Genomic DNA, 27237 nt, shown 5'->3' on the forward strand with positions numbered 1-27237 from the left:
ATTTGTTTAGCCCCAATTATGTAAATAAAATCTTAATTTGAATACATAAAACCTTTTTGTCATTGATTTTTAATTGATTTTTAATTATTTGGAAAATAATCATTATGTAATTTCATCTATCTATCTATCTATCTATCTATCTATCTATCTATCTATCTATCTATCTATCTATCTATCTATCTATCTATCGTTCTATCGTTCTATCGTTCTATATATCTATCGTTCTATCATTCTATCTATCGTTCTATCTGCCTGTCATCCATCCGTCCATCTGTCTGTCTATCCGTCTATCTATCCATCCAGAAGTCATTACTGAGGTAGTGTCACATACAACCAAAGAAAGAATAATTAGTTTAGCCCCAATTATGTAAATAAAATCTATCTATCTATCTATCTATCTATCTATCTATCTATCTATCTATCTATCTATCTATCTATCTATCTATCTATCTATCTATCTATCTATCTATCTATCTATCTATCTATTCATCTATCTATCTATCGCTCTATCTATCGTTCTATCTATCGTTCTATCGTTCTATCTATCGTTCTATCTATCGTTCTACCATTTTATCGTTCTATCATTATATTCTTCTATCTATCATTCTGTCGATCTATCATTCTATCAATCTGTTGTTCTGTTTATCTATCATTCTGGCATTCTGTCTATCTGTCTGCCTGTCATCCATCCATCTGTCCGTCTGTCTGCCTATCTATCTATCTATCTATCTATCTATCTATCTATCTATCTATCTATCTGTCTGTCTGTCTGTCTGTCTGTCTGTCTGTCTGTCTGTCTGTCTGTCTGTCTGTCTGTCTGTCTGTCTGTCTGTCTGTCTGTCTGTCTGTCTGTCGTTCTGTTTATCTATCATTCTCTCAATCTGTCTGTCATTCTATCTGTTGTTCTATATAGCTAGCTATTAATCTATGATTCTATCGATCTCACGCTCTATCATTCTGTCTATCTTTCACAGTTTGCATGACTTTTAGAGTTTTTCTATTTCTTATTTTTATTTATTTAGTTTACAAATTGCTCTGTTGCACTACTTAATAAAGATATACCAAAAAAAAATAAAAAATAGAATGCTTGATTATTTTTGTTATTTACTTCTGGGATATAAGAATCATTCAGTGTTGTTTTGTGTACCAAAAAAAAAAAAAATCATTGTATAATTGTACTCTTGAGATTAGTAGATCAGAACTGCTGCAAATTGAAAGCTTATGACTTTGTCCAAAAAAGAAGGATAGGTAACAGTCTAATAAAAGCCTTTAAACTGTTTCTTCATTCTTCCGTTCAGTGCACACAGATTCGGCCTGCTCAATGGAAAGGTGGTGGGCCTCCCACAGCCAGCATCTGTCTCTCTGTTCCAGAACATTCTCGCACCCTTTCTCTCTTTGGTCACACTGCCTGCCTCAGTGTCACCTTTCTCCTAGCCCATGATTCAGGCTCTCAGTCAGTCACTAAAAAGTTGTGAGAACGGTGCTTCTGTCACGCTCCAAAACACCCATCTCACCTCAGGAGGAAAAGTCGCTTTTGTTTGTGGATCCGTCATTCGGCTCAGCTATGGCCCGAAACGAGATCGACGCATTTTTTGAATGCCACCTCTGTCCATCAGGTGCCTCCCCCGTTACCATTTGCACTTACTGAGTTATCTTTCCTTGATAAAACACGTTTCTTTTTCTCCCCCGGCCATAGCTACCAAAGTCGCCTCAAGGATGTTTTCTAAAGGGGATTTAAAGGCTTGACCTATAAAGTGGAGGCAAGGACAGATTTTCAGGCTCAAGCAGCCTGATCTTCTCAGACATACAGAGAGATGAAGAGAGAAAGAATAAGAGAGAGGCAGAGCCTGGAGAATTCGCTCTCGTTTCTCTCAGATTAGCACATTGTCCACTTTTCTCTGAGCACCGCCGACAAAAGACTCACAGGGCACTGCTTTCCCCCTCAAACGTTCCCCCATCAGCCTTTATCCATGCCTCATATCTTAAAAGAGACCGGGTACAGGTGCAGCAAATGTCTCCTAAGTCCCAGAAGCACACTGCACTGAACACTCTGCTAATGCTAGGCCACTAATGTTCTAATGCTCTTCACGTTTGTGATCCGAAACTTTGTCAGGCTCGCGTACTCCATAGTGAACAGAGTTCTATTATAATGCGCCACAAATGTTCTTTTTGGTCCTTACCAGTAAAATTTGTCTCAGAATCTTAGATCATTGTTTCACTGACTTTTCACTTAAAGTAACTTGGTGTGTGGGTTTCACATTACTCTTAAAACTGCTTTATACATCATACAAATATTCTGTAAACAAGATGATGTTAAGTAGCTTAGGTTTCCAATGAAAATAGTTTCAAAAGAAGCCAAAGCTTCAAGGTTTGTGTGATGGCAGGCAACAAGGACAGGAGCAGAGATTTTGAGTGCTGTTATATGATACCATCACAGAGTTTTTTGCTGTAAAGATGATAGTCTAACATGCCCACTAGCTTCCCACTGGTATTTGTTAGTATGCTACCACGTATTGTTTATACAATAAATGTTTGATTTCATATATGAATCATTTCAACCCACTCTGAATAAGGATGTCAGGGTTAGTCAACTTTTGTAAAGCATTGTTTAATCTGCACTACCACACACTGAGTCATTGCATGTTTGCTTCCAAAACAACAGTGATTTAACGAAAATATGATTCATTTAAATGCTTTTAATATGTGCAATTACAGATCAGCTACCAGAGCATTGAATCATCAGACCCTGGGATCAATGTTCCAGGCCCGAGGCGCACCGTATCTAAACTGAGGAATGAGACGTACCATATGTTCTCCAACCTGCATCCTGGCACCACCTACCTGATCTCTGTTCGGGCGCGCACCGCCAAAGGCTTCGGCCAAACAGCTCTCACTGAGATCACCACCAACATCTCTGGTGAGGAGTGTGTAAGGTTGTTTTACCAGTGTGTGTTCAAATCCATCCCATCCGAATGGAGTGAGTGTGTTTGAATGTTTGCTTATTTGATTGACTCTTATCCAAATAAAGGTTACTTTGTAAATGTAATAGGTTACAGGTTACAAATTACCAGAGCTGTGTAGTAACTGATTGCATGTAATCTGGATTACGTAATCAGATTCCAAAAATTAAGTACTTGTATTTAGAGTAAATTACATTTTAAAATACTCGTAATCAGACTAGTTACTTTTTTATAGATTACATGATTACATATTATTCACACAATTGCAATAAATTATTCATAATTTATTGATCCCTTCTAAAATAGTCTGCCACTTATATACATTCAGAAAGTCCAGTTTTGTGGACATTCACACATAGACTAATTATCAGTCAGGAGGCAACACAGCATTTGACCAATGGATTTACAAAAATCATTTCAGGTTTAAGAAGTGTTTCAACATTGCATCAGCTACTGATGAACATATTCATTTTTATTTGAATTATGAATTAGTATGTTATTTAACCATTTATTATTTTGTATTATTGAAAGGCTTTTGTCCTTCAAACTTAGAATTTACATGTAATGCAGACATTCCCAAACTTTTTGTCATCTGAACCTTACACCTAATGTATTTATTTTAAAGGGGTGGTCATCCAGCTATTTTTGAAAGCTTGATTGTGTTCATAGGGGGGCACTGTAACCGATGCCAGAATTTTTTGTGGTATCGGTGGAATTTCCGATACTAGTATCGGAATCGGAACAACCCTAATTATCCTATTTAAATCATTGTGATAAACGAGTTAGGACAAAAGTAATCTAAAAGTTATCCAAAAGTAGTCTGATTACATTACCTAAATTGTGTAATGTAATGGATTACGTTACTGACTACAAGTTTTGTCATGTAATTTGGAATCAGTGACGGATTACAATTTGTAAATAAACTGCAATCTGCAAAATGACTAAATGTAATGTAAATGTAATCTACCGAGCTCTGCAAGTTACCTTATTTACCATGGTGGCAACTCTTAGACAGTTTGTAGCCTAAAGCTTTCAGCTGCAATGTGGATTGATGTAATTGGCATATGTGGATGCTGCAAATTCAAACGAGAACCAATCAAAAGCATCAGAATAGCATCACTTTACTAAATGGCCTTTAAATGGAGGGAGGCATCGTGCACATCAAAAACTGGCAAAGCAAGAAATTAATGTTATTCAACATATCCTATCTTTGTAATCATTAACATTTTCATTAATAACTGTAATTTAATTACACATTTTTTTTCTCAGAAACTGTAATAGATTACAGTTACATTTATTTTGTAATTAAATTAAGTAATCCCATTACATGTACACTTCCAGTCAAAAATGTTTGAACTGTAAGATTTTTAATGTTTTTTTTTTTTTTTTAAGAAGTCTCCTCTGCTCACCAAACCTGCATTTATTTGATCCAAAGTACAGCAAAAACAGTAAAAATATTTCTATTTGAATATATTTTAAAATGTAATTTATTCCTGTGATTTCAAAGCTGAATTTTTAGCATCATTACTCCAGGCACATGGTCTTTCAGAAATCATTCTAATATAATTTGCTTCTCAAAAAACATTCATTATTATTATTATTATTATTATTATGTTGAGAACAGTATTTTTTTTTTTTTCAGGTTTCTTTGATTAATATAAGTTCAGAAGAAGAGCATTTATCTGAAATAGAAATCTTTTGTAACATTATGAATGTCTTGATCACTTTTGATCCATTTTAAGCATCCTTGCTAAATATAAAATATACTGACTCCAAGCTTTTAAAGGGGTCATATGATGCGATTTCTTGTTTTCCTTTTCTTTAGTGTGTTATGTAGCTGTTTGTGCATGTATAAGATCTGCAGAGTTACAAAGCTCAAAGTCTCCCACAAAAGGATTGATTCTATCTAAAAGAGAAGGCTGATCCAGACCGGGCTAAAACGCCTCATTAAAACATGCCCCCACATGTCTACGTCACAATGTGGAAATATTTGCGTAATGCTGCACAAATATTCACACAGAGAAAGAAGGCGTGGTTTCAGTAACCGCAGGAGTGTTGATGCAGCCGAAAGTAGATGCAATTAGGAATCATTGGTTAAAGGAACACTCCACTTTTTTTGGAAATAGGCTCATTCTCCAACTCCCCCAGAGTTAATAAGTTGAGTTTTACCGTTTTGGAATCCATTCAGCCGATCTCTGGATCTGGCGATAGCACTTTTAGCATAGCTTAGCATAGATCATTGAATCCGATTAGACCAGTAGCATCGCGTTCAAAAATGACCAAAGAGTTTCGATATTTGTCCTATTTAAAACTTGACTCTTCTGTAGTTATATCGTGTAAGATCGGCGGAAAATGAAAAGTTGCGATTTTCAGGCCGATGGCTAGAACTATAATCTCATTCGGCGTAATAATCAAGGAACTTTGCTGCCGTGCCATGGCGCGGCAGGCGCCAGATATTACGCAGCGCCTGAAAGCAGTCCCCAGCCATATTATAACCAGTTACCCAGCTGGGGACTACTTTCAGGCGCCCGCGCATCACAGCGCCTGCCGCGCCATGGCACGCAGCAAAGTTCCTTGATTATTACCGGAATGAGAGTATAGTTCCTAATCATATCAGCCTAGAAAATCGCAACTTTTCATTTTCCACCGGTCTTAGTACACGATATAACTACAGAAGAGTCAAGTTTTAAATAGGACAAATATCGAAACTCTTTGGTCATTTTTGAACGCGATGCTACTGGTCTAATCGGATTCAATGATCTATGCTAAGCTGTGCTAAAAGTGCTATCGTCAGACCCGGAGATCGGCTGAATGGATTCAAAAACGGTAAAACTCAACTTATTAACTCTGGGGGAGTTGGAGAATGAGCCTATTTCCAAAAAAAGTGGAGTGTTCCTTTAAGATTTGTTAACAACAGAACAGCACAACCCAAATGTTTGAATTTGTGCAACACATTTTATGGACGACGGTTTTGTGAACCTAGGAGAGTACAAGGCTGGCTGTGCACAAAGGCTATTTCTAAAAAAAAAAAAAAAAGGGTCAGTTCTGACTTTGCTATGACAATCTGGCGCTTCTGAATCAGCGACTGTAAGTATGTTTTGTTATTAGTTTAAGTATTTGCTATTGACTGTTCAAATGAGGAGTTATGCGCAGTGTAGAGTAACGCGTCGTGTGTGTGTGAGAGAGAGAGAGAGAGAGAGAGAGAGGGTCACACACATCACAGTGGAGTCAACTGTCTTAATCGCGACTTGTGTACTGCAAATACATACGAGCATCATCACTGTGTCTGTCACACGACTCTGTTCCCCTCTCAAGCTTGAACTGATGGTAAAACTAAGGACATTATTAACTGTCTTTATATTTACTTTGAAAGCTGAAGCTCGCGATTATGGTAAGGGGCATTACATTTCCTACGCGTGCTTGTGGTGTTCAGCCAATCACAATGCACTGTGTCCGCTGGCCAATCAGAGCAGACTGTGCTTGTCGCAGAAGTTGCTTTTGTTTTGCATTGAAGGAACAGAACTCGTACTTCTGCAGTGATGCGAAATGTACGTGCATGTGCGTGAGTGTTTCTGTGCACCTTCAGATGTACCAGGTGAGATCTATAAACTGTTGATTGAAATGCCTCAGATCATTCGGGAGATGTCTAAGGTACAGAAATGCACGTTGGCATTTCAATAGTCAGGAACAAAGGGAAACAAAAACTGATTTCACAGAAAAGGAAAAATGCGAAACTCCAGAGTTTCCGGTTCATCATCCTGAGCTTCAGGTGCGCTATTGATCTCTGAAGCATGTGTGTGTGTGAGAGTAAGCCCATATCGCCGCTTAAGAGCCATTATGTATTCCCGAGTGGATCTGAGGAAGTGATAGTGAAACTGAATCACAGCAGATGCTCAGAACCCAACAGGCCCTTCAAGAACATTACACGTTTCCCCTCGCCTCAAAGAGAACTGACATCACTGTCATCCTCACCATTCGAAAACCAGCCCGCCTTACAAAACAGCACCATATGCTGCTGTCAACCAGACGCAGCTGATGCTAAATCAGGATTCCTCAACACTGGACTGATGCGAAGCGATGTGCGTTAAAGCCAGCATTTTCTCCGATGGTAACGATGGAGAACTTCTGTTTTTTGATGGCAGCGATGTGACGGAAACACAAAATCCAATAAGAGGATTTAGTGTGGTGGTAGGCAAGGCCCATTAATCTGCAAATATTTGGTTGTTTTGAGATTATTGGCTTTGGCCTGATAACCCTGTCTACTTGGCCGATTAACAGTCGGGGACATTTTGCCTTGTATCATCTCAAAATCTACCAAAAGCATTGTTAATGGATAAAGTTGATACATTTTCTGTTTTGTTTTAGTGAAATTTAAAAAAAATAAAAAAATTCTTTAGAAATTATAATAATGAAATATATTTATTTATTTATTTAGGTAATAATAATATTTTTTTAAATAAATGTTTATGGTAATGTCCATATTTCTGACACCAAATTTGGGGTTCAAAATCAAATTTGATATGCATATTTAGCTGCATAATGTGATCATCGGGCTTTACACAAATTGTGGTGTTCATGCAGTTTGAGAAACTACTTTCAGTATTTAAATTTTTTGATTTTATTTTCACTCAAATTGTTATGCTGAAAATATAATTTGTAATGGAAATATATGTCATTGTATATTATCTGCATAATTTGTATATTGCTGGTTGAAGGATTTTTAATTAGAAATAGTACAGAAGTCAAACAGGAACTTGGCACAGACACAGAGAGATGCATTACACTCTTATTTCTGTGATTTCAGTATGTACACCAAACCTCAGAGATTTTTTTTGCAGCATAGATGCTTTGGAGTTGTTGCAATATATCAATAGTGGCTGTTAGAATAGATGTACATGTATGACCTGTTGTATACTTGCTTGTCTGTGCATACTGTATTGAATATGCTCTCAGGCCCTTTCATATCTCCCAGTTGCATCATATGAATGTATTCTATTTTTTTGTGTGTTTTTATTTTCTCTGCAAGCACTCAAAACCATCCAAGGCCTCACTTTTACTGAAGTCCACTCAGGTAGCTGTAGTTTTGCCAAAACCCGCTTTTAATACCATAATCATTGATTTCTGGCAGATTGTTTGCCTTTGCTCGTCAGCTTTAATTGACTGCTGATATTAAGGAAAGCGTTATTGCTCAACACGACCATCTCAGGGGAAGGATGCAGTCCAGACTCAGATCCTTCTAAATGAGTTTCCCCTCTGTTTGTCCCACATGCACAGCTTTTAATTACACCCTGAGTTCAAAACACGCAAAGGGACAAGTTTGAAGAAGAAAGCGGAGTTATATGAAGTGTTGGTTGTTGTCATGAATTAGGGCGGTCTTATTTCAGACAACAATGTAGGCGTTGTTCATGAGGTTCGTCTAATTAAAATGTTTAGCTGGTTATATTGGCTTTTAATAATTAGCGTAAACTTCACTTTGCTTCACTTTGAAATGACAAAGTTAAGGTACACAGTGGATTTTTGGATCCCAAATGATTTCTTTTTAATTGCTGAGCTCTCGTTCTTTATTTATTTTTTTTTCTGCCCATCACTCTGACTCAGTGGGTTTTAGAGAAGTTTACTTTTGATAGTGAGTGGGTTTTTTAAAAAGTTTTAGGAAGATATTTTATATCTCACTTTCTGTCTCTTTTTGAAGCACCTACATTCGATTATGGAGACATGCCGTCCCCTCTGAGTGAGACAGAAAGCACCATCACAGTCCTGCTGCGTCCAGCACAAGGCCGAGGAGCTCCGGTCAGGTGAGAGTTCCAGTATTTTCTTTAATTAAATATTCCAGATTGAATACAAGTTACCAATGAAAATAATAACACACATATTAGTTAGGCTATACTATTGTGTATTCATCAGGGTTATTAAAAACCTTTGTTACTTGAAATAAAATAAAATATAAAAAACTTAGGGCCAGATTTACAAACCGTCTTTGGCGTTAAAATAGTACTGTCAGGATTTACTAAAGACACGCAGTGAAGAATTAGCACCGAAAAGGCGACTGACCTTATTGATTATGCATGTGTAGGAGTTTTCCTTTCAGACGCAAAATTTATGAGAGGAGAGTATTAAAATTAATCACGCAATGCGATTTACTAAAGTTTGCTCTTGTCAAATTACTGGTATTTGCGCCATTATTTAAAGCAGGCAGTAATTTGCTCCACTCTTGGTAGCCCTTATGAAATAAAAATATATGTGAATATATTGGAAGATATAATGTGATATATGAAATAATATATTTTGATATGTGGGACTCTAGTGCTTATATTTTTCAATATTCTGCAATATATGCATGAACCATGTATAGCCATATATTGGTACATATAAAATATATATTTAGCAATAAGACAGAAACAATACAGTACTACATAGCTTTATTTAAACACATTCCTTTTTATTAACACATGGGTTTACATACAAAATTAAATGTCTCAAAAATGCATTCCCAATATGCCTACAAAGGTCCCCAATTCTATACAGATTCAGGCAAATTAACGTCCACATTTAATCATTCAGCAGACACTTTTATCCAAAGGGACTTAAATGAGGACAATAGCAATCAAACCAACAAAAGAGCAATAAGATGTAAGTGCTGTGACAAGTCTCGGTTAGCCTAACGCAGTACACATAGCAAGTTTATATATATAGTACAAATGTATTTTCACATACATTTAGTAGATATTAACAATATTATAATTACTATATATATATATATATATATATATATATATACATTACACACACATTTTTATGATATGCATATTACCACAATGTATTATTCTATATAATTACCAATATACTGAAAATTCTTTAATATATTGACTGTTCATATATAATAAAATATATTTTCCTTCCAGAAGGGAGAATGCGCTGGTCATTATGGAAATGAAAATTTTCCCCTCCCATCAGCGCTTTTATGGAATTGTGCTCTAACACTATTTTGCCCTGTTTAGTAAATTTGCCTCTTAAACTTCTTTTTAAAAACAAAAAAATATAAACTGAAATTTCAATTAATAAAATTTATATAGACAATTTAAAAAAAGATCAAAATGAAAAAAATACAGCAAGGCTAATAAAACGAACTAAAATTAAAAAGAAAAAATATAATTCAAAATATTAACTAAAACTACAGTAATATCTCAATGCTACTTGAATAACATTCGTATTTATTTAATGTTTTGTATGTTGTACTTAAATTGTTTTATGATAATCAAGTGCTGTCGATTGAGCTTATACGTTATTACTATTATATTTTTATTAAATATATTACTATGTTTATGTATACACAGCACATATCAAGTGATTGTGGAGGAGGAAGCAGGTAGGAAAGTGAAGAGAGAACTGGGCATTCAGGACTGCTTCCCCATTCCAACATCTCACGGTGAGGCTCAGGCCCGTGGAGCTCCACACTACTATACAGCCGAACTTCCCCCAAGCAGCCTGCCCGAGGCTACACCCTTTACTGTGGGGGACAACCACACCTACAACGGCTACTGGAACAGCCCGCTGGACCCCAGGAAGAACTACCTCATCTACTTCCAGGCCATGAGCAACTTTAGAGGCGTAAGTGTCAGAAACTGCACTGTTTCTCATTCCACTCCCAGTATATACTAAAGTATAATCAGTTGTTACATGTACGCTAGGGAATGTGTATATTTCAACATTAGCACAGTACACACATACCGTATGCGTGCAGCCTTTTTCTAACAACACTTACTGTACAATATACAATATTATTTTCATGGAAATTCAACTGATTTTATACACAGATCTGAAACGTTATTTATACATGCTCCTATAGATTGTTTGCAGTCTGCACAGCAGGAGATAAAGTGCAAAACCAAGGACCTTGAATAAATAGTGAGAAGCACCTGCAGCTAGTAAATCTGCAATTAGTTGGATGTACAAAAACATTATATCATTGCTCGTCCTTACGGGATGTTGTTTTTCTCCTTTTCTCCTACTGTTCAAACCCATAAAATAATGTGTGTGTCACAATCTCAGTATGAAATTAATAATAGAGTATCAGCACACACCAAGCTTTGGGTGTCCAGGCCTTATTCAAATGGGAAAAACAGCCCCTGCGCTCCCCGTCCATGCCTAGATAAGAGGATGAACAACAAGGAATACCTTCTTGCTGGCATAAACCATTTCACAGGGATAATTGGGCACAGGTGCAGCTGATCAAAAATAGATCAGCTGGCAGTTTATGTTGTTAGAAATGGCTGGGTCTGGGAGACACAATGAGCTCGACAGCACAAGCAAGACAGAGCCTGGAAAACAGCCGGGGAAATGGGAATCTCTCGCTGCTCAAAAATTGATCCGGAAAGGTGCCAAATAAGTTTCTAAATAGGAAAAAAGCGTTTGTCAGAAGCAAATATAGACCTTGATTAATAAAGCATTTGATTCAGTCAGATTGGTACTTTAGCATTGGTTGAAAATATAGTTTTATTGTGCCTACCAGCAATCTGTGAAGGCCCATGACCCACTGAGAGATCATTATGCCAGGTTGTCCAGGTTCATTGTATACAGTACCTTGCAAAAGTATTCTTATTTTCTTCCACATTTTGTCATGTTTATGCTAAACTGCTTTAAATTACTTTTTTGCTTAGTCATTATAGGGTATGGTATGGAAGCTCGTTTCTGCCACTGAATAATAAAAAAGGTAATTGCTGCATTTTATCTCGCAATTCTGACTTTTTTTCTCAGAATTGTGAAGTATAAATTCTATATAGCGAATAAAAAAGTCAGAATTGCGAGATATTAACTTGCAATTCTTAGAAATGAAATCAGAATAGCAAAATATAAATGCTTCTGAAATTTTTATACATTTATACGTGCTGTCAAAATTAGCGTGTGAACGCATGCGATTAATTCTTTTCAGTTTAACGCGTTAAAAATATGTAACACCGTTAACGCAAGGGGTTGGCCACCCCACTCATAACTGCTGTTTCTGTCTGTTTTTTCTTGACAAGAAGTGCATTAATTCAGTCGCAGAACATCTTTACGAGCATATCAATCCGGAGACGTTTCAGATGCGCGCTCCAGCTTCACTTCAGCGGCAGGTGCGAGTCAAACAGTGCAGAAACCGGCGCGTGCTATAGTCTGTATCAATTCACATCAAAGCGTGAAATAAACTACGTGCATGCAATGTCGTGGTCAGTTAAGGCATGAAGTTACCAAAAAGGCGATTAAAGCTGCCTTAAAACTGTGCATGCATGTAATATGTTATATATGAATTACATTAAGAACATGTCTCTGAAATGGTTTTCAAAACTGTCCTGGAGCAGCCTAGCACTGTCTCCCTCATCTAACACGCTCGATTCAACTCGTCAGCTCATTAGTAGAGACTGAAATGGGTCCGACCTGAAATGGATCAGAAAAGGTGATGAAAGTTGAGAGAAAATACGATGCGTGTCAGATCTGCATCACGTTTAGCAGCGGCAGCTCTTAAAGAAATAGCAGCCAAAAACAACCTAATAACCAGCTGCTGTGATGTCTGTTCATCAAGAATAAAAGAAAAAAAGAGTAAATCAATAACTTTTATATAGCTGTAAGTATTTATCTGTATTTAGTGTTTGATAACTTTTTTTCAATTTCTGTATATTTCTGCTGAGGGGTAGCCTAGCTAAATTTTAACAATAACATTTATTATAATGGATTTATGTGAAGATTGTTTTAAGTTCACTTAAATTAGAAGTTATTTTTACAGTCTAATAAATGTTAAAATTGATAGTTCTTAATTATAATGTAATTTTTAATGGCTATAGTCAATGGTTAAATATTAAGGGACATTTTTTTAGGGAAATCAGTATTAATTGGTATCAGGGATACTGGCCTTCAGTCATAAAAAAAGATGCCATTAAACAGATATTAAAAATATGTTGTTTGTACATTAATTTGAAGATTGAATGTGAAATTATTGCAATATAAAATTATATTTAAAAACTTTAATGTTAAGTGCGATTAATTAGTTTTTGTTTTTTAATCGATTGACAGCACTAATATTTATACATTTTTATTATTGATATAAACTCGCAATTAGTGAGTTACGAAGTCTGAATTGTGATAAATAAAGGCAGAATTGTGAGATATAAACTTGCAATTGCCGATTCTAAGGGGGACATTTTTTTCTCAGAATTGGGATAATAATAACTTGTAATTGCGTTATAAAGTCAGAATTGTGAGCTTGTATCACTCAATTTTGGCTTTATTTCTCAGAATTGAGACTTTATATCTTATAAACTTGAAATTCTGATTTCTTTTCCTCATAATTGCGAGTTTAAAGCATTTTAGCATAATGGTTGGAACTTGACACAATACTTTTGATACTTTTGCATGGCTCAAAAATACTCTAACTGCAAAATACTTTAAAACTGTAGCTTGTCACGAAAAAAACAACAAAAAACTAGATAACTACATTGAAGCTTTTAATTGTATAAACATTCAATGATATAATGTAAAATTCCTATTTATATGCTGGTGCAAAAACAAATAATTACATTTAAAAATGTATGTTTCCACTAAATACAGCTAATAAAAATAGCTTATACTGTCGTGTGAAAACACAACGAATAACCGCAGTATAGTTAATTTTACTATAAAAGTGTATGTGAATCTATGAATTCACTGAAGTGTATCAAAGAACTATTTGAACTACTGTCATGCTTTTGAAAACAGACGTTAAGTTAGTCTCTTCACTCCTTTTAGTTAGTCTGCCCCAACACTGCTGCATCAGTGATGAATACAGAAATTTTTAACTTCATGCAAACCAACCTTCATCTTGAGCATGACAGGAAACTTCTGACTTTTGCCTTATGGTTTCATGGTTATTAGTTACCTGCCGTACTCAATTATGCGCTATTAAACCTCTGAGTGTTTCAGGCTTGTGGGAATGAAAAGACTTTTTTAATGGTCCATTTAGATTTGACACCAGCTAGCAAACCTCATGCTCAAAAAGATGTGGGTGACATTTAGAAGAAGGTTATCTCGTTGGCTCAGCACCTGGAGGAAAGGATGAGCCAGCTTGGCTCATTCCACTCTTCTGAACAGCAATTCAGAGGCACAAAACTTGGACAGACTTTACCTACGCTATTACACAGTTGGGTTTTTTGGCGGCCTTTAAGGGAAATGCCTCTGTTGACCTATAGTACAGACACAAACTCCCTCCCCGTCGAACCCCTCAGGGCTTCTCTCGCATTACAGACTGAAATGCACCTGTCAGCCAAGCCATTGTGACTCCACCTTCCCCTCGGTTTCTCTCTACTTGAAACCATATGTCTTGGAAACCGATCGCACAGCTCCGTCTCCTTTGGGCTCTGCTGATTTACTTGACCGACCTTTAGCTAAATATTCATTTTTATTCAGCTCTATTTTATGCTGCAATAACTGCCGTAAAGGCTGACAGTCTAAGCCAAAGAGAACATAGCTCAAGAGACTTAGCTAGCATTTAGCACTCCCCTGTTACCGATTTGAACAGGTCTGTTTTTTTCTCCTGACTGCATATAAACAATGCTAATATACTTTGCTTTGTCTCTTGGCCAACTTTATGGCTGTAAGTGGTTTTCAAAGCTTTTGGCAGCGGCACAAGAAAGAAAGTCCTCTGCTGCATCTTTGGCCATTATTCTGACAATTAGCCATTAGAGAGCTGCGAATGCTGTCAGGGCTTTGTGTAATTGCTTTCAGTGATAAATATATATAAAGATGCTCTTAAAAGATCTTTGATTCTCAGCTGTTTACAAAGAGCTGTTTTTATTCCTTTCTCTTCGCTGCTTTTTGTTTACTTTTTTGTCCTCTGCTTCCTTAACAGTCCTTAGAGGCAAAACAAAAAGATTGTAGCTGTCAGACGCTCTCTTTCACTCATACACACAGAAAAACTTTGCTGTTTTTTTTTATTACGCCACTGAACCCTATAGGACTGACCAGACACTTTCAAACAGACTTTTTCTCTCTAATTGGCATCTCCGTTTGATCAAAATAGAAGGCAAAAACTCAGTATTTCTCAGTAAAATATGTTAAGCTGAAATTACCCCCTAAATAATAAAAAGAAATCAAAAAGAAATGTAAGTTTTATCATACATATCTAATTTATTATATCATTAATTTACTTGAATTTATATCCAATTTACAAATCAATACATATTTGTTGTGTATATATATATGTGTGTATATATATTTGCATTGTGAATTTTTCATGATGAATTTTTTCATCTTTCATCAAAACATATTTTTTACTTTAAATATTTATACTGTAATTCATTGTTGTTTTTTGTTGTTGTTTTTTTTCAGCATAAAGGCACTAAAACCTAAAAAAAAATGTTTATACTTTTTTAAACCGCATATCATTCACAATTAGACTAGATTTTTTTTTTAAATTACAGTAGCACAATTGATTTGGGAGGTTTCATATCCTAGGGAAAATAACATTAATTCTTATTTTCCCCCTCTCTTTTTCATGCACGCCTCCTTTCTTCTGCTCTGAACCAAGTAGGAGCTTTCTAATAAGTTCCTTTCCCATGCCTCCCTGGGCCTGTTATATTTATAGTGCTCATAATTCATTTACTTAGCTTGAGTTTGCTGACAGATCCCCTTTTGCAGTGCCTGCCATGACCGTTCCCACAAATTTGATTAAATAGAGCAGGGAAGCTTAAAGCTTTGTGTCGGTGTCTGTCTGATCAAAGCCCACTGGCTGTCTCTCGCCTGTCATTCGGGGTCAGTCTTTTCTCACACGCATGGTGAGCTACAGTATGACTTCTTACGGTGTGACATCTAGGACCGGCTCTGTGCTTGGAGAAAACAGGCAGTGTTTGCTTTATCCCTGCGATATGCTCTCATGGGAGAGTGTGTATTGGGAGCCATGGCACACTTGCATCTCAATGATGGCTGCTGGAGCAGATAAAGATGAGTTTCTCGTAAAGCCTGGATTGGCCTACATGACATTTTTAAGCGTGTGGATGTTTTAGGGGGGCTAAAATATCCATGCGTGTCCCTCTTCCCTCTCTTGAAACATCAATGCGAGTCCGTCTCTACCTTTTTTCCTCTTGCTACCGCCCTCGCTTTCCCTTTTGTATGCTTTCCGAGATGATATAGGGTTATGACAGGCTTTAGGAGCCAAGGCAGTTCGGAATGGATTTTCAATTAAAAAAAAGCAATTCAGCCGCAGTTTGAGCAGAGGCCTCTCACTCCTTTTCCGGATGGGAAGATTTGCATAATTGTTCCATAATGCCCGAATTAGCATCTGTAAATCTTAATTTGATAATGCATCTTCTTGTCGAGGTGGCAGGCCGGAATTGGATTATGGGCTTGGATCTCATTAGCGCTATTTGACAAAGGTCGTTTTCATAACACCAGTATGTCATCAACTGCGATTTCGAACAAATTAATTCCTTTTTATAATTCTCTCCTGGCTGGAAGTCATCCCCCCTGCCTCTTTTGTCCTCCGCTGCCATTTTCTGTACATTAAAGGCTTACATCTTACCGCCACACTGGAAAAGTACACACACACACAAGTAGGGTAGGTGAGTGAGACACGGTGCTGTTTTTAAATGTATTTTTACTCTTTTACTGGCGTTCATGCTGTTGTTGAATCAGCAAAAGTCAGTGTGAGCCCATTTGACTTCTCATCAGGTATCAGACTGTCTTATTTCTGCCATTTGACTGTTTCCCACAGCGTGACACTGCATCTCTGTTCTCTTTTCTCACAGGAAACAAGGATAAACTGCATCCGCATCGCCCGTAAAGGTGAGTTATTCAATGCTGATGCTACAGAACTTGTTCTTTGTAGAAGTACTATGCAGTTTTGTGTGAAAATGTTTTTTGAAAGACAGAGTGAGGTGAATTGACCTTTGCCAGGTCAAAATCAACATACTGAGTATTTGCATGAATTTAGACAATAAATGTTTCTTACCAGCCATGAAACACTATTTTATATTTTTTTAAAAATAATAATAATTTTTGCAATTCTGATTATGAGTAATTATGAGTGGCATTTTAAAATACGTATTTTTGACAATGGGTTACGTAATACGTCTTTTTGACAATGGGTTTACATTCATATTTCATTCTACCAGAGGGTCAGTGAAAGAGGCTTTTAGAATTATGATATTACTCCTTTAACATGAAGTGAATGTAAAGAGTTTGTAGACAAGTTAAAGTATGATAGAGTGGCAACAAACAGTAAAACATAAAAATTGCAGTGGATTGGATGGGTGATGTTATTCTGACTGCACAAGTGTAGGTTTTTCAACTTATTTGCTATTTACTTATTCACAATGTACATGCCTGAGGGCCACAGCTTTTCCAAGATGTCATCAGCATTCTAGCTCCAGATCCCACAGGAACTAACAGTTTGCTGCAGGCGGATGGTGCGTCAGTGTCGATTTTAGCATCTGAGACATCAAAAGGGGTGGAGATAGACCACTTGAATGGGAGAAATTGTAACGCTAAACATGGCATCTGTAGTTTTGCTTTAGAGTTGGTTGCTTTTGATAATACAACTATTGCAGCTGCTGTAGGAAGCCCTGCCTTAGAATAACAAAGGCCAATCACCTGATTGTTTACACTAGAATGTGTATTTTCATTAGCAGGACTAGCCTGAGAATTGTTTTGATTTCATCATTTGAACTAAATTCAGTAAGTCTTTGTTGTCAGATTTTATCCCTGATTTGAAATATGTTATTAAAACTTCACAAAGAGATTTCAGCCAAGTTCTCACAGCAGCAGAATATGCTTGTCATTCCTCGATGAGTCCTTGCATTGTGTTGTGTTTTAGGAATGAAGGAAATGTCAGTTAACTTAGCAGATGTTGTCATGTACCTGTAATAGTACCTTATCTGTTGGTCTACGATTTTTTTTTTTTTTCTTACAGCACCTAACCAAACTCACACACTGTTCAATTTTCAGGACTCACTCATTTTGGGGAAACCCATGGTATGTGAACAGAAATTAGATTAGTCTATAATTCATTCAATGCAAGAGAGCAACTCTTGAGTTTTACATAAGTGTGTCTGTAAAGTTTTTCAGGTTTCTTGTGTGATTTTGGTAGCTTACAAAGACGCAGATATGAGCTGCGTGTCATCTGAAGGTTTTCTCCCATCAGTTTGCTCCACTGTCTACTATAAAAGCTTCTGGAGGTTAGTTAAGATTTGATGAATGAACTCACAGTTGGACTTCTGTCATTTCAAAAGTGAGAAGACTTTAAAGTTTTGTTTATCCCACCATCTTTTAAAGGTGATGGTCTTGAATAGAATATGAGCTTTACTTCCTTTTCATGTTCATACAGATAGTCTTCAAGCATCTTGAGACTTACACCTTTCAGTAAATTCAGCAATCCCAAAAACTGACAGTGTGAATGTAGCCTCAGAGGTTTCAACTTTCAAGTAGTGACCAAGGGACGCTACCAGGCCAGGTTTTGATATCAAAGTGGTTCCCCTCTTCCAGGTCAGTAGTCCAGCTCTGTGGCTATTGCTCAAACCTCTCAGAGCTGTACAACTGAGAAACACTTCATAATGGTTCACTAGCTAATCTTACACATGCACTTTTTCCCCCCAAGAGCTGAGATTTCCGACACAAGTTGCAAGCATCTGTGGATTCCCTAAAGGGCAAAGCAGCTTTGGGATGTGTATTGGTTTACAGTGAAATTTTGTGTCTAGACACACAGATTTTTCCCTTATGTGGCCCCCTACCCCCTCCCCTTTCTCTTCTGGAGACAAGGGCACTAACGGAGAACAGGTCACTCTTTCATCATGTTTGTTTTGGTTGCTTGCGGTAGGGGAGTGGACTATATCAAAGCAGATTTGTCTGGGGCGGGCAGTCTCGGAGTAGACACGCCGCAGCACGCGGACACAGAGAGAGAGAGAGAGAGAGAGATCAGTTTTCGGGTCCCTGTCCGGTCAGGAGAAAGACCTTCACATCAAACACCACTGATGGAGTCACCTGTGCTTGTCAATACATGCTACCACCTGTCAGGCTCCTCAGAGAAAGATGAAAAGGTTCATGAGGCATAGATTTCTGTCAAGGCAACAAGAAAGAACCACACTCCTTTCTATCGAACGCCATCAGGGATCAGTGTGGGCAGGACGGTATTGTAGTCTTCGACATTTGCCGCTAGTGAGCATAGCCTCCCAGTTAAATCGACCTGGCTCTTTTTTTGAGACTGAGTAATGATGGTGACGACTAGCCTTCCGAGCATGAAACCAAGAGGCGCAGTGGACATTTTAGGGCAGTTTTGTCATCCCATCTGCTCAGTGGGCACAGACAGACACACATTTGGGATGTAGGCTCACACTCCAACATATTGATGAACAGAATGGAGCTCTCTCGACTTCCTCAACAGGAAAGAACAGTTAAACAAATTGACAAACAGAGTGCTAACAAAGAGATGGACAGGAAACTGTTTCACTACATTTACTTCTTGTATTCTATATATACCTCACATAAAGGGTCTATATGATAAGAAAGAATCCAGCTTGTCAAAAAAATCCATAATTGAGGTCGTTGCTTTTGATTGGCCACGAAATTGTCCTATGAATCAACAATCAAGGTCCAGAAGAAAATTGACACCCTTATGTTCTCAAAATGCAACCGAATTACATAGTCTTACAAAACTAAGCTGCCAAGATTCCCTTTTCAGTGCACAGGTGACAGTTTAATTAACAGTCCCTTGGCAATCTTCACAGAACAATAGACTTTCGTTGTTACTCCAAGTGCTAATTTCCACTTTTGGTGCACTCAGCAGGTGCTCACATTAATCTTGAAACAAATTTCATGCCTGTGTTGGGCTTAATTGATATTCTGAAAGGAAACTCAGCACGACGATAAAAATCTGATCAGGTTTGCATCAAACTTTAATGGATGTTTTCCCATCTATATTTCATGCGATGAATACATTTAATACCTCGTTAAGAACTCGTGATGTAGCTGTTATTGTGGAGATTATGCATGAATTTGCGTATCTTATGTTTGGAATATTGAACTTGCATGTTATGGTAGAGCCATTATGTTGGCACAATATCCTGCATCAGTCTTTGTTTTGTTTAACAGTAAAACAAATATCTGAGCATCCTTAAAACAAGATAATTTCACATGAGAAGCTATGTGTTTTGTGTTTTATATTGTTCCATTGGCAAGTCTTTTAAAAAATAAAATCTTAAAATTGACTGAGACCTATTTTCTACAAAAAAAAAAAAGAAGAAGAAAAGAAAGAAAGAAAATATAACAAGACAAAGTGCACCTAACATCCAGGATAAATTCTTTCCAAACAAATGAAATCTGATTTTGCTTCTCAGATGAATTTGTCTTTAAGGATTCTGAAATATTTAGCTTGACACAATAAATGAAAAAAAAAAAAGTTTAAACTAATATAAAAATCATATTAATTTAATTTTAATCGCAAATTTAAAAAATGTTTTTGCATTTATTGATTTCTGCTTTTTTCATTTAAATTTTGATTTTATGCAGTTACACTGTCTCACCATTTTTGGAAATGAGGTTTTTTTTTTTTTTTAAAGCATTTAATTGAAGACACAGTAAATCTAGATCAGATCCCTTCACTGCTGACATCTAAAGAATTATGTATATTTAATATTGTTATCAGCCTGATGCAGACAGAGACTGTATTGGTGCCTTAGATTCAAATCTGTTCCTGTGAAGATGTGCACCAAAAGCACTATACTATATATAAGGAGATGGTTTCTTCTAAGATAATTCATGGCTGGGCTCTTTTTAAGAGATTCCTGTGGGAGTCTGACTTCTCAAGTCAGTAGTGTAATGTGGGATCTCTATGGAGGGTTTGTGAAAGTATAGTTGCTGTTGTCTTCAGATATCTGAAGTCTGTCACAGAAAGTTGCTTTGGATTGGAAGGGAAGGAATGGTCTAGATTACACTACTTTAAATAAACTATTCTCCCTCCAACCAAAAATATTTGATTATTTACCCACTCTCATATGGTTACAAACCTGTATGACTTTCTTCTTTTCCATGCAGTTACACTGAGTAGCCTACTGAGGCTTTTAAGCTTAAAAAGGCTTTTCAGTTATCATAGTAGTAGTCTAATCCTTATGCAGTATATTCCAAGTTTTCGGAAGTTATACAACAGCATTGTTAGAGAAACAGACTGGAATTTAAGTTATTCTCTGAAAATATTGAATGAATCATTCTTTTGAGTTTTTCAGTGAATGATTCTTTCTTAAATTGGACTGATCCAGTTCTATACAACATGCTTTTGAGGAAGAAGTGGACTACTTTTAAGATAATTTAATGGTGCTTTTGCATAGTTTTTGAATCTTCAACACCTTTCGTTGTAATTCCATGAAAAACAACAAGCACAATTTTTTGAATTTCTCCTTTAGTTTTCCTCTGAAGAAGTAAACTCATGCAGGTTTGGAACTACAAGAGAGTGAGTTCATAATGCCATAATGTTCATTTTTTATTATTATATGCATACAATCCAATGCCATGCTATAACTCCAGTCAATGGAAAGAATGCAAAAAACAAAGCTCTTCAGTTTTCAGAGGCATTTCTTCGCCATTCTGAGTGAGCCATTGTCACAAAGACAGGGAAGTTTTGAAACTGCCTTTGGCTGTTGAGGGAGAAGAGAGCGCCATGGCAAATTCTTTTTCTTGCTGCCCCACATCCCTCCACATGCTTATGACTTATTTTTAGCCTTGGCGTTGCATGGAACCCTAAAGCAGACCATTTTCCTCAGGCCTTAGCTCGCTCTCTTTTTCATAGGGCCTTGTAACTTTCAGGCCACTGAGACTTTAAGGAAGTGCTAAAACTAGGCGGAGTAAGATGATCTCTAGTCCCTCATCAACAAAGATGTAGGACTCCCACTGTGGATTTGACTAAACAAACATGGACTCATTGGCAAGTAACCAGTTATTAGTTTAAATATCCATTTGCTGGTTTCTTGGAGCCATGCCACTGGTTGTTTGCATGAGATTTTCAGGATTTTTTTCTAAATTGTTGAGGCAACACACCTGCTTTCCTTTGCCAAATCAATGAATAGTGTAACATCTGAATGTCTGCCTCAAGTAAAATGTCTGCTTGATTTTATGTCATGGAGCACTTGTTTATAAATTATACTTTGCATCTTATTGTGTGTCCCGTAATTCCTCCTACTACAGTTTTAATGTATGTTTGTGTAGATTTTTCAGAACACATAGTGTTGGTTATATAATGTAGTATGTAATAATTAAATATATAACAATTTATGTATTTTTTTAATGTAAACATATTAACATATTAAAATTAATCGTATATATCATTTTAATATTTGATCTTTAATTTTAGCTGGATTAGGATTTGCTGCACAGCCCCTCTCAATATTTTTGTGAAAAGAGCAGAAACAAACAGATTTCCATTGATGTTCACACATACTCATCAGCTCGAACAAACCCCCACAAAAACATGCAAAACATCCCCGTACAAGCATGAGTGTGTGAAAGAGTATAAATAGCCCAGCTGCTGCGTGTCCAGGTCAGGGCAATTTGCCTCAGGCTCTGCTTATATGCACACTTTCTCTTTACTCTCTCTCTTGGATCGCACAGTCTCATTTTGTGGTGTGACAGAAAGTCATGCTATCCCCAGGAGCCTCAGATTGTGAAATGACCCCTGCCCACACGCTGTCAGTGGAGACAGGTGTCGGGGATAAATAGCTGACCGGGTGCAGTTGGCACTCACACCACAGAGGAGGCGTGCAATCTGCGTGGTACAGTAGAGAAACGGCTCATGATGAGCGATTGAAGAAGCCCTCAGGATTGCCAGATCTTTCATTTCTTTCACCTTGGCTCATGACTGTGTTTTGGGTTTTGACTCGGGACTATGCTTTTCTCACTTGCTTTCTCAGATTGTCAGTTTTGTCTTGTGCCTCTGTCAGTGGATGACCAAAGGTCTCCTTCTGCTTTTCAATTTGAATGTCTGTTTATTTCTGCTAAACCTGCTGAGAAATCCAGCTTGTGTTGGATTTACTTGGTTGCTAGCTGGTCATTAGCTGGTACAAGCTGGTTTAAGAGCTTGATCGGCTGAACTCATGTGAGTACCTCGCCACCCTGTTGATTGCCAGCCACACCAAATATTTTAACCCTGGTTCTGTCTTGTTTAACCTGGTTAGAATTAGAAGGCCACTTTATTATATTAATGTCCACACCAACACACAATGACATTCTGTTTATTATAAGTGTGCACTGCAGTTAAGTTGCTTTAAATGTTCAAGCTTAAGCAGGTGAATTCTGATTGGCTGTCAACGTTTTAACGTTCATCAGCTAGAAAAAATAATTCCAAAAATATCGCTCCTCTGTGTTGTTATCATTATAGTTGTGTTGTGGACTTTCCTATTTTCATAGAATTAGAACGATTATTAAAACTTTATAGTTATTGTGATATAGGTATAGATGATATATCTATCATCATTGGTGTTGAGATCAAAATTAATATGTTTGTTCATCTGGTATAAACTGTTCTTTTCCACCAGGCTTCATTTGAATCTTTTACTTTGAATTTGTGTGTTTGTGTTTTGTTTGCTGGCTAATATGTTAATTCATATGTAATTTATATGTTATATGTAATTGCTGGTGTTCTTAAATGCTGTTATGTATGTTTGTGTGTTCTTCAGCCGCCTGTAAAGACCATCAGCGAGCTCTTGAGGTCACACAGCGCTCAGAGGAGATGGGGCTCATCCTGGGAGTGTGTGCTGGTGGGCTCGTGGTCCTGATACTGCTACTTGGGGCCATTATCATAATTATCAAAAAAGGGTGAGTTCCTCTGGTCAGTATGAGAACACAAGAGCCAGAGCATGTGTTGCTTTAAAGCATAAATGTGAAGCAAAGCGTATATAGTAGACATTTAAGTTACACTGATAAATTTCTTTGTCATTGCATTAGATTACATAAAAATGTGAAATATGAATAAAGTATATACTGCATATACATATATACATATATATTATCTTTCAAATCTATGATATTTTATTATATGCAGTGACGTTCGTGCATATTAACGTGTGACTTAAGTGTCCAAATCTTTTTGGAGCCACTGTATGTGCTGCAAAATCAAGAACTGCTTCAAATTTACACCGACACTTATAAGTCTGTTGGCCATTTACAAATATTTCTTGTGAAAGTGCTTTTTAAATGAGACTTAATCTGTTCCTGAGAGACCAGGCTACTGTGCGTTCAGCTATGACTAACTTAAACCTACCCATTGTGGTTTATGACTTCGATTATTCGGCTCAGTCAATAGGCACCCAGGTGTTCTCCGCTGCATTCTCACGTGCATCGGCGGAGAGATTGCCAGGGGTTTTCATCTTCTGAGATTATCTGAGTGTGAAATATTTAATTAAAGAGAAATGCAATTCAATTACTCACTTAATTAGGCCCTGCCCGCTGCCGCCCTGAACCAGAAATGAGCCAATAATTGGGATGGAAAAAGTGTGCTTTCAGAGATAATTAGCCCACGGTTCTCAAAAGGTCATCAGATCCAGTGGCAAATGAGAGACACAAGCCTCTCGTTCCGCAAACGGCACCAATCACTGAAGATGAATCTAAGCAATGGTCATCTCATAGATTCATCTTCAACAACAGATAAAGACCATTCACCATCTGTTTTTCATATGAATTTCTCACATGCATGACTAGTGATTGCCTACTGTTTTAGACTTTTGCCTCCTTGTCTGATGGTTGCTGGTTTTAGGGATGCACAGATGTTAAAATTATGGCCAATAAAATGAACTGATAATTATTTGTATGTCATGGCCTTTTTATTCATTCGTTAAGAAAGTTAATTTAATAAAATTCTACTTTACTATTTTGACTTAAAATAGTGTTCTAAAATATTTCTAATCTTCACCCAAAAATAATTCAAAACCAATATAAGATGCATCCCTTGACCTGGTGAACTTACCAAAAGCAAACCAGCTTGACCACCTTGGGCTTCTTTGATCTGGTGCTGTATTACTAGCTCAAATATTATGGCCAATTTGTTTGCATTTTAGTTGTCTTTTCCATAAACAGTTATCAGCACATACCTCTTCAGCCTCTGTCTTTCATTTTCCTACTTCTGGGGGTGGAACGTTTATATAAGCTAAACTTCTGAGTGCAAGAGCAAACCCTCAGCACAGTCATTTAGCCAGAGATGAAGTATCACAGGAACGTGCCTACTTTAGCTAGCGATGGGAGTTCTTCCTGCTGAAATGGAAAGAAATATACCGGGCCTTTGTGTAGAACAGAAAATCTAAGCCATTTAATCCAAATGCACCCCAAAATGGAGTTGAAAAACGTTTGTAATACAAATGCAGATGGAAGTGTTCTCCAAGCGTTTCATTGGACAATTTAGCGGATATTGGGTTAGATTGCACCGCCGAATTGCTGTGAAGGCGTGACTGCGGAGAGCGAATATGAAAGTCCCTCTCAGCAGGCCACTTTGTTTAACTCGTTAGAAGCAACAAGATGACGTATTTGATTAGGCCGCCATTTCCCGCTCTGGTTGAGGCTTTGTGCGTATCTGCATGTGTCCCATTACTTGCGTGGCAAATGCAAGCTGCTGACGGCTTGCCATTTTTCACTCTAATCAGAGCTCTACCAGTGCTTGCATCTCATGTCCCTTCTTCTTCTTGTTCTCTTTTTTCCCCTTTTCTTCTCTCCCTCTATTTTTTTTTTCTTTCTCTCTCTCCAGAAGGGATTACTACTCATACTCTTATTATCCGTAAGTGGCTTCTTCTCCATTGCACATCATCATTTCTCATGGCTTTTTTGTGCGCTTTTTAGAGAGGGGGCGGCAGCGGAGTGATGATCTTCTCTTTCTCTCTCACCAACTCCCCTAACTCACCTCATCTCTCTCTCGTTTCCTTCACGTTCCATTTCTCTACCTCCCCTTCTTCTCTCCTCGCCCTCTTCTCTCTGCCTCCTCAGTAGGAAGCCGGTGAACATGAATAAGACCCCCATTACGTACAGGCAGGAGAAGAGTAATATGATGGGCTCCATGGAGCGCAGTTTCACTGATCAGAGCACTCTGCAGGAGGACGAGAGGATGGCCTTGTCATTTATGGACACCCATACGTGCAGCACTCGCAGTAAGATGTGACATGACACAACACCAGCGCACACACCTCGACTTGAACTTGAGTTTAATTGCAGCCTTAAAACCTAAATATGTGTGGATTTAATTCTGGGTTGTTCGTTGAACAGAAACTCTATGTAATCTGCTGTATTAATGAAGCAAAGCATGAAAAAAACAAATAACAGAGTAGCATGCACTTGTCTTGCTTTGTTTCAACTCATTTATTCCAGTTAAATGAACTTGCACATTGAAACAATGACTACAGAGCTAATACTCCTGACAAATAACGGGGAGCGACAACTTGCACATCAACAACAGCATGAAAGCAGTAAACAGTAATCCATATAACTAATCCATGATTCATGCTGCATTGCATGATGGGGACTGAAGTAGGTCTAAAGTTATGAAGGAATATTTCACCCACGTTTCACGTTTCTGTCATCGTTTACTCACCCTCATGTTGTTCCAAACACGGCTGACTTTCTTTCTTCCGTGAGACATAAAAGGAGAATTTTTAAAGAGCATCACTTTAAAGAAAAGTGAATGAGGACTGTGGCTGTCAAGCTCCAAAATGACCCCAGGAACCGTGAAAGTATGATAAAAGTCTTCTGAAGCCACATGATAGCTTTGTGTGAGAAACAGACAGACATTTAGTCATTGTTCACGGAAAATCTTGACTGTGTGAGTTCATGAGTGAGGTAGTTATGTCCAGTTCAGAAAAGAATCGGCCTTTTGAGTGAGATCTTTTCAGTGAAACGGTTGATCCAGTTCACAAAACTGATCTAAATGATCTTGTTCTCGGATTCAATTAATGAATCAATGATCCAGTCAGTGGTTAACAGCTTATCAGTGAATAACAACTTAAATTTAGTCTATTCCTCAAAAAAAAAACACAAAGCACCCAAGTAATATTGACTTTTTATGCTGTTTTTCCATTTATTTCAAAATCTAAAATTACGGATGCACGATATTAGATTTTTGCCGATATCCGATATGCCAATATTTTTCAAATCATTTTGGCTGATAGCCGATGCTGATACCAATATATATTTCCCTTTGTTTTGAAACAACACCAAATCTCTCCTGTGCGGAAATTATAAACAAATTATTTTTTTAATTTTGATTAGTTTTGAGCAAAAAACTTATTTGTTAGGAGTAATAAACATTAAGTTTTTTTTT

The 27237-nt window shown here is 37.3% G+C and overlaps 1 protein-coding gene across 12 annotated transcripts in view; it reads left to right on the forward strand.

The window, feature by feature from the left end:
• The window catches only part of ptprub (protein tyrosine phosphatase receptor type Ub), a 232499-nt gene that overhangs the window by 168470 nt on the left and 36792 nt on the right, over positions 1-27237 (forward strand). For 4 of the 12 annotated variants that reach the window (XM_058747184.1, XM_058747185.1, XM_058747182.1 and 1 more), the window contains exons 10-16: positions 2716-2917; positions 8653-8755; positions 10295-10568; positions 16709-16745; positions 23618-23756; positions 25675-25704; positions 25911-26071. In XM_058747184.1, the coding sequence (XP_058603167.1) occupies positions 2716-2917; positions 8653-8755; positions 10295-10568; positions 16709-16745; positions 23618-23756; positions 25675-25704; positions 25911-26071 (946 nt within the window). The remainder of the gene's footprint in view (positions 1-2715; positions 2918-8652; positions 8756-10294; positions 10569-16708; positions 16746-23617; positions 23757-25674; positions 25705-25910; positions 26072-27237) is intronic. The other 8 variants (XM_058747190.1, XM_058747191.1, XM_058747194.1 and 5 more) reach the window with 3 other exon arrangements.

This window comes from Onychostoma macrolepis, chromosome 16 (assembly GCF_012432095.1).
Source record: "Onychostoma macrolepis isolate SWU-2019 chromosome 16, ASM1243209v1, whole genome shotgun sequence".
NCBI classification, from domain to species: Eukaryota; Metazoa; Chordata; class Actinopteri; order Cypriniformes; family Cyprinidae; genus Onychostoma; species Onychostoma macrolepis.